Raw genomic sequence first — 9,432 nt, forward strand, 5'->3', positions numbered from 1 at the left:
GTGTTCGCAATAACAAGTCGCAAGGCCAATCGCTTAGTGTTTGCGGGATAAATTTCAAATAGATTATTTAGAAAATCATTGTTTTTCACATGGGCAGTTATACGTTGCAAGTTCACGAGTTGGAAACCCATCCGCTTTGTTTGTGTTAACGTCAGACCAAAAACACAAAATGTGGTTTACCAAAGAGCACTTTAATGAAACGGGTAATTTGCAAATTCACTTTCATTTACCTCGAGAAGTTCAACTGAAAAACATTTCATTTTTGTAATCGAAATAAATTCATTACTGTTGTATAATAAAATCAAATTTTTCCTTTTCAAATATAAAACAAACAAAAAAATTCTTCATCTATCTCACGAAACCATCTGGTGGCGAAACGGAGTTCGTCGGGTTTGCTAGTTTATTTATATAATTATATACATTATTTTCATATCTCAGTCAGACAGAAGTGCTTGGTATGAGAGATTATGAAACACAGTTTAGTTATTTTAAAACAGTAAGTTTCGAAGATTGTTTCTTTTCTCAGATTTTTGTTTTACCAATGGGGTCCAGTATCAGTCCTCCATTAGCTGGTTTAACTTTACAATTTTTAGAAAAATCAGTTTTATCCAATTTACCTGTTCAACCTGTTTTTACTATAGATGTGTTGATGATATTCTCTTATGTTTAAAAAAAGATTACATTTTTGAAACACGTACTAAATTATTTTAATTATTTTAATAACTCTTTGCAGTTTTGTTTAGAATGTGATAGCTCAATTAGTTTTTTTAAAAATCATCAAAAATAATTCAAACATCGCATACTCACTGATTGGTATCAAAAACCAACCTGGTTTGGTAGATACATAAATTTTTTTTCATTCAATCTCAATAAAAATTGCCATTATTATCTCCTTAATTGACAGAGCCATTTTACTCAGTGATAAAATCTAGAAAAAAAAAATTAAATTTAATTCGTTCAGTTCTTTGTGAGATGTCTTACCCTTTATATTTAATAAACAATGTGATAAATAACAGGTTAAATTTTCTAAAAAATAACTTTTTTACTTTACAGTCTGATAATTCTAATTTTGATGAATTTTTAAAAAGGTTTTTTTTGACTAACTCACATCCGTCTTTTACAAATAAATACAAAGGTATTTTTTCATTGCCATATTTAGGTAGTTTTTCACTTTTTCTAAAAAAATTGTTTTTAAATAAAGGTTTTCTGTTAGTTTTTTCTTTTGACAATACTTTAAACTCACTTTTCACTCCCTTAAAGTCTAAAACTCCAGTTGAGCGTATCACGAATGTTGTTTACAAAGCGGATTGCAACGATTGTAATTGTTGTTATATTAAAATAATGTTTTCGGAACATGTGATTAGTTTAAACCATACTTTCAATACAAAAATCCTATTATTTTACATAAGGAAAAGAATGTTGACCTCAGAAAATTTGCTGAATCTTTATTTTTTTAAACACCCTCTATAGTCTAAGAGCCAGTGAACTATTTGACTAACCTGTTTTATCAAAGCTAGAAATTTTTTTAATGATATTTTATTATCGGCACGTTAAGAAAGTGCCGGTCTGGCAAGCATCTCGCGATTGCGTCATCGAGTTTTTGAAAATGTAAAATTTTTTTTTTTTAACTTGCTTTCACAAGGCTCGAACTTTTGTGTTCAGAAAGCATATGTAAAAAGCCAGACCATTCTGACGGTTGCAAGGGTCTGCCAGACGAGTACATAATAGTCACGACGCGCAAGGGTGTGGGCGCATTGCCATACATAATCGACTAATACCCTTGTATTTGAATAATTTATACGCCATTTTGAAGGTCACCCAGGACTTTTATATAAAATAAAAACATACCTTCCAACCAGGTATTATGGGATTTTAAAATCCTATCTACAAGATAGGATTTTTCAAGTGAAAGTAAATCAAGTAACATCTGATTTTCACAAAATAATGTCAGGAGTTCCACAAGGTAGTATTTTTGGACCCTTCTTATATGTTTTATACACAAAGGACCTCCCATCACTTGAAAATCTGACAATTGCTACATTCGCTTACGATATTGCCATACTAAGCAGTAATCACAGTGCTGATCAAGCTTCCCGACAAACGCAAGAACTTATCAATAAACTACAAATGTGGCTTGCTAAATGGAAGATTTGCATAAATAAAACCAAATCAGTTCATATCACATTTACCCTGAGAGAGGGTACGTGTCTTCCAATTTATTTAAATAACGTCCAGATTCCGAAACAGAACATAGTGAAATATCTTGGTCTCCATTTAGATAGCAGACTTACTTGGAAAAGCCATATAAAAACAAAAAAGCAGCAAATAATGATCAAAATGAAAGAATTTGATTGGCTACTGCGTAAAAAGTCGAAGCTCTCTGTCGAAATAAGTTGCTGCTATATAAATCGATTATTAAACCAATCTGGACCTACGGAATTGAGCTCTGGGGATGTGCTTACAAATCTAATGTAGCTATAATGCAGAGAACTCAATCAAAAATTTTACGTACAATTCTTAATTCTCCGTGGTACGTGACAAATGAAACCATTCACAGCGACCTCAACATGAAAACGGTGCAATTAACGTTTAAAGAAGTTAAGAAAAAATATAAGCGCAAACTGGACTCACATTTGAACCCTTCTATAGTTGACATTACTCAACCTTTTGGCATTAGGAGGTTGAAACGACAATGGCCCTTACACTTAGTCTTAGATTAGGTCTAATATATCATACTAATTGTAAAACTGAGAAGTTCTCATTGGAGTTCTTCTTAGGTATCACTCATAAATATTGTCTTTTTAGCTCATAGGAATCTTTATGTATTTCTGATTGCTAAATAAAACTGAGTTAAAAAAAAAAAATTTTGAAGGTCATTTTGAAAACATCCGAAATACCAAACTTCAACTTTGTATCTCACCTTATGGCCGAGATATAATTGAAAATATGCCAAAGTGGCCACTTTTTCAAACTCAATTTTTGGCGTAACCATAAAAGATATCGAAAAAAAATACGTGATTCTACTCATATTGGAAGAGACCACATAATGTATAGTAATATATGCTAATTAATCTTTTATTATTAGCTAAAAAGGATAAAATAATTATTCAATTAATGTTTTCGGATAGTGCGTTTTGTTTAATTACTTTATTATTAGCGTTATTCGAAAGCCTATTGTTTTCTCCTTTAGTATCGGAAAAATTGTTCTAATCAATTTTGTGGAACACATTGAAAAATTGAACAAACCAGAACCAGTACACCCGCGCGTAACGCTAATAGTAGCCCGCATAGAATGCGTTCGGTCGGAAAGCAGTGCGCGATGCATTACGCGCGGTTATACAAATTCTGGTTTCTTAAATTTTTCAATGTGTTTCACAATTTTGATTTGAACAATTTTTGCAGTACTAAAAGAGAAAATGGCGTATAAATTATTCAAATACAAGGGTATTAGTCGATTATGTATGAACGAACCGATTTCGACAATTTTGCATTCGTTGGAAAGGTCTCGGGCTCCGCAAAGTTTATAGCTAATTAGTGGTGCATGGCATCGTGCCTTAATGCAAATTGCTGGAACTTCACGCACCGTAATTAAAGATTCGAGTAATGAAATTAGTGAGAATTATAAGAATTATGCTTGGTCAAGTCAACGAGCAATTCTTGCCGCAAAGAATAATGATTTGCACGCACTTAATTTCACCATTTAATTAAAAATTGCTGGCGAGTTGGTGACATACCAATGATTCTGACTGGGTTTCCGTTTGACTTCAAACGGTTGCAATTTCCAGTTTGCCTTGCGTTCGCAATGACAATTAACAAGTCACAAGGCCAATCGCTTAGTGTTTGCGGGATAAATTTCAAATAGATTATTTAGAAAATCATTGTTTTTCACATGGGCAGTTATACGTTTCCTGTTCACGAGTTCGGAAACCATCCGCTTTGTTTGTGTTAACGTCAGACCAAACTAGCTGTAAGTGGAATTCTGTCTTAAGGCAATTAAGGCATCGTGCCTTAAGGCAAATTGCTGGAACTTCCCGTACCAAAAATTATTATTTTTTTAAAAACGAATAACATTTTTGAAAAACATTTACTTTGAAAAAATAAGATTTTTGAGAAACTATAAATTCGACAAAAAATTACTTTTTTTTGAAAAAAAAATTAAAAAAAAAAAAATTTATTTTTTTTTTTAAATTTTTTTTTTGAAAAATTTTTTTTCTTTATTTTGACATATTGTGAAAGATCTGAACTTTTTTTTAAAGCAATCGTACTGCTTTAACTGCATAGGGACAAAATATAACGCGTAAGCGTCGCGTCGCTGTCTAACGCATAAGCATTGGTACGGAACCCATAGGAATGTTAACAAAATGTATACTTATTGTTAAAATCTCTATAAAATATCTGATAATTTGATGTGCATATGTCTAATGATCATTTTTGACCGCCAAATGGCTCATTTTTTTACTTTTTCCTCCATATCTCCAAACCGCTAGACCTGCCTTCATGAAATGTTATCAGTTATTCATCTTGTTAATACAAGTGAAATGTTTTTTGAATTATTCAAATCGTTCTCTTAAAAACTGAGTTACCGTTTTCGGCACTTTTTGCCCCGTATCCTTGGAACGGCTAGACCTGCCTTCGCCTCTTAAAAACTAATCAGCACGTCTCCTCATCAATACGAATCGAATGTTTTTTGAATTATTCAAATCGGTTGATCCGTGTTCCCGAAATCGTCGACGAAAATTTGTATCCGCACATACATACACACACGCACATACATACATACATACATACACACACACACACACACATACATCCATTTTTTCTAAGGTATGCCAAAATGTTCAGAAACCTCTGAAACGTAAAGATATATAAAAATTTTCATTTTCGATTTTTTTGCGATTACTATAACTTACCCTACGGGAAGTTAAAAAACAAAAAATGTGATTTACCAAAGAGTACTGCAATGAAACGTATAATTTGCGGATTTACTTTATTTACCTAGAGAAGTTCAACTGAAAAGCACTTCATTTTTGTAATCGAAATAAATTCAATTACAGTTTCAATCCTAATTACTGTTGTGTAATAAAATCAAATTTTTCCTTTTCAAATATAAAACAAACAAAAATTTCTTCATCTTTCTAACGAAACATCTGGTGGCGAAACGGAGTTCGTCTGGTTTGCTAGTTAAACAAATAAATATTTGTATTATTTGTTTTCTTTTATTTCGACGACTGGCTAAAGATCATTATTCAAGATATATATATATATATATATATATATATATATATATATATATATATATATATATATTATATAAGATACTAATAGAAAATTTTCACAACCAACTTGAATCGAATAAAAAAAAAATCACTTGATTACTTATGATAATTTTTTTAAATTTATTCTAAACTTGAATTTATTGCTTTTTAATTTATTTATACATTTTAAGGAAATTTTGATTAATAGTATTGATCCAGGTTGATCCATGTTGTTCAAATAATAAGAACCACTGCAAAGCGGCGTATAATATATATATATATATATATATATATATATGTATATATACATACATACATATATATATATATATATATATATATATAAATATTATTAAATTTAATAGTTTTATCTGTTTATAAGAATCAGATTTGAATGATTCAAAATACTTTCTACTTGTATTTACGAATCGATTGCTTCTGAGGAAAGAAATTTTTAAATATTTTTTATTTAATTTCCAAAAAAATTTTTTTTTCTAAATTTTATTCGTCAAATATTTCATTATGATGCGGGAGGGCTTGCCCGTAGGTGGGCGGTTAAGAGCGACGGGGACTTGTTTCAGAAGTCCCGGGTTCAATACCCACTTCAAGCACCTGTTGTCAGGCAGCAGTGACAACGATTTTCACTTGGAAATATAGATAGCAATATGTTTCCAAGTGAAAATAGCCCTGCCCAGCATTGCTGCCACCAATAAAAAGTCAGCCCTATTAGATTAATTCTAATAACAAAAATCATCAAATATGGATGGATTAACCACTGGGTTACCATCTAAAAATACGAAGTAAGGAGAAGTTTCAGCCCAACGGCTCATAGAACGTAAGGTTCTGATTGCTGTTAAAAAAAATAGTGCGGGAGTTCCAGCAATTTGCCTTAAGGCACGATGCACTACACTACTATTTTTTTTTTATGAGCAACCCGTAATCAATAATAATAAATTATATTTCAAGCAATTGTCAAGCTTATTCATAATTAATATCTAAAAGAAAATAAATTTAAAATATTTATAGTAGCTGCACAGAGGTCGCTTCTGGCAAAAAAAGAGATGAAAAAAGTCAACTCGAAAATTCTTACATAAAGTTGAAAGTATTATTAGCTAAACGAATTACTGAGTTTAAAATTTGTAAATCAAATGATAAATAATAAATTAAATACGTAAAAATTATAAAAATAATACAAGAATAAAAAAAAACATGGTTATTTAGGAGGCCAAATGGTCAGACTACATAGATAAAGGATAAGGAATATTCCAGAAAATAGTTATTGAATACAAATTGAGAAATTTCTGTATATCATAAAAAGCAAATACTTTAAAATTTTAAACTAAGCATGAAATTTTTTGTTGTCTAAGTTTCGGATATTGAGTGGAGGTCAGAAAGTTTTTTCATAACTGGCTAGTTATATGTACGCGCCTTAATAAGTTTGTGTTTAGTGTTGTAGTTGGAGGAGGACAGAGCCATTTTAAAAAGTTGTTTTTGATGAAAGATAATTTTACTAGTAGAAAAACTTATGGGATATTTAGAATATTATGTTCTTGAAAAATGCTTCAGCAAGAAGCGTACAGGGCAAAAAAATATTGGTATAGCTTCTGAAGTTTAAATATTTTAATTAGTTCGGATGAAAAACCCCGAATTGGGTTTTCTCAATTTCAATTTTCAATCTTCAAGTTTATATTATCTTCTTCATATCATCCTATTCTTTTTTCTATACTTCTTATCTTCATTCTTCTTTACTATCTTCTCATTCTCATCTCTTCTAACAACACATATTTTCTTCGTGAAAAATGCAAAGAAATTAAACATTTCTTGAATATATTGAAAAAAAACTTATTAATTTGATATTTTTATTATTTTAGTTTCAAACTAAATCAGCTCGCAATTTTTCGTCAATAATGCGCAAACAGTTAATTTAATCTTTCGCAGGTTTGGCTTATGAGATTGAACACTTTTTTCGATTCCACGGTAACTTCAACAAAGAAAAAAATTGAATAAAGTAGATTAAGCAATGACAGAGCTGTTATTTACTAATTTGCAGAGTCATTAATCGGTTAGTTGTTTCTACTGATATCACAATGCAAAATAAATGTGAATAAATGCTTTTTGTATCTCCGTATCCCTAAATAAGTTAGATTGTTTATTATAATTTATTAAGTATTCTAGATTTCTCATAAATAATAATAAGATTAAAAATATATTTTCATTTGAAAATAAGCCCATTTCGGGCACTGCGGTGTGAAATGGTAATGGGAAATCTTTCAGAATATTATATGAATGGAGTTCACCAGAAAAGATGTTGCCATTAAGTGATATCTACAGGTTTATAACTGCTCACGCAAAGTGTTCTACAATTTTTAATACTGAATGTATAAACGGAGAACAATATGTTCACATGTGTTGAGTTGAAACACTTTCAAATATAGTTTTTTTAGATTTGTTGGACGTGTAAGATTTATTAACATCTGATGAGATTCGATTAATTTCTATCAAGTGAATAATGGAAGTCATTAAGATTCTCGCTTACTAGCTATTTATCATTTGTCCAAGTACATTAACTAGACTGCATAACAGGTACCAGTAAATTTGACAGCATGGCGTATTAAGTGCAGCGCTAACGAGAACGCCTCATAAATAAGAAAGAGGAGACCTAGCTTAGCAAGCATTGGTCGTTATAAAACGATAGAAAGCGAGGGTGTGGTTTCGATCCGCTTGTTGTAACGTACGTCCCTGCGATACTTGTTCCGAAGGCGGAGTTTGCGGTGGGGAGTCCGAACTCATTCAGCGTGATTGCCGAACTCCAGTATCAAGTTGAGCCTTTAACCGTGAGTACGTGTTGTTTTTGGTTGTGCGCGTATTAGCAGTGCAAGGAAACATAAGAATGCCACGTCCGTCGCGTGAGTCTTATGGCGATCAAAAGCCTCCATATTCGTATATATCATTGACGGCAATGGCGATATGGAGTTCACCAGAAAAGATGTTGCCATTAAGTGATATCTACAGGTTTATAACTGATCGTTTTCCATACTATAGGCGCAATACTCAGCGGTGGCAAAATTCTCTACGGCATAATTTATCGTTTAATGACTGCTTTATAAAGGTTCCACGAAGACCCGACAGGCCTGGGAAGGGTGCATACTGGGCTCTACATCCGCAAGCTTTTGATATGTTTGAGAATGGAAGCTTGTTGCGACGTCGAAACGATTCAAATTATTGAAAAATGATAAAGATCTACTAAACGATGAGCTAGCGGCGTTGGCCAATATCAACAGGTTATTTTTCGCCCCGAACGATGCAGCCCCATCTGTGGACACCACAGCACCACTAGTGCACCACAGTCTGCCTCGCTTGATGCCATCGCCACCACCTGCAGGTGTACTGACCTAGCTGAGCTATTTCTGCTGATAGTTCGCGACGACCCAAACGAGCTTTTACAATAGAGAGTCTAATCGGACCCGATCCGCCACCGGCGCCGCCCCTGGCTATCCTATCCTCTGCTGCGCCGCCGGTGCACCCGCTTCTTCTTCATCCTGCCGCTTATCCTTACTTCTTCGCGCAAGTATTCCTACACTACTACTACCGCCACCGCCAGACTTCCTGCATCGGTACGCAGGTCCAGCGTTGCGTACCACTTGATACATTCGGTCGCAATCGGCGACTTATAGTGATTTAAAAATGTTTTTGTGATTAACTTGCCGTCAGTGCTGCATGCGGATTTTGCAAATTTGGCGACAAGTACATTAGTTCTCTATATAAGTTCATTTCGGTGGAGTTATGGTGATAAAAATAGCGCATATGTAGATTATTGGACGTTTGATGCATGTTTGTTGTATAAAGTATGATTGAAGCAAGTCGTTGCGCAATTGTTAAAATAAATGTGCCCGTTGACAATAAAAAAAATTAATGGTGATGAACAATTGATGTTCGACACTTATTATTATTATCGGCAGTTGTGTTAATATATGAAAATGTAGAATTAGGCGCAAAGATTTTGGAGTATGCAATGCGTACCTACTTTTATGTGATATTACGCAATTTTATTGATTTGCAATACATTAAAGTACATGTATTTTTTGTAATAAAAAAACTTTGGAAAATCTTTTATAGATATTGAGCCCGTGACACTTGTTTCTTATACAATGATGTGTTCATAGGACTTAAAATTAGA

General features: G+C 32.6%; 1 protein-coding gene across 1 annotated transcript; it reads left to right on the forward strand.

Annotated features, from left to right (window-relative positions):
- Positions 1-8,145: 8,145 nt before the first annotated feature.
- On the forward strand, positions 8,146-8,651 carry LOC113381261 (fork head domain-containing protein FD4-like). Its single transcript, XM_026620223.1, is given in 2 exon segments — positions 8,146-8,458; positions 8,461-8,651. Coding segments are annotated over 2 exon segments (504 nt in total).
- Positions 8,652-9,432: the final 781 nt, after the last annotated feature.

This window comes from Ctenocephalides felis, unplaced genomic scaffold, assembly GCF_003426905.1.
Source record: "Ctenocephalides felis isolate EL2017-DRISC unplaced genomic scaffold, ASM342690v1 CF-g0.4_SCAFFOLD_02752, whole genome shotgun sequence".
Taxonomy (NCBI): Eukaryota; Metazoa; Arthropoda; class Insecta; order Siphonaptera; family Pulicidae; genus Ctenocephalides; species Ctenocephalides felis.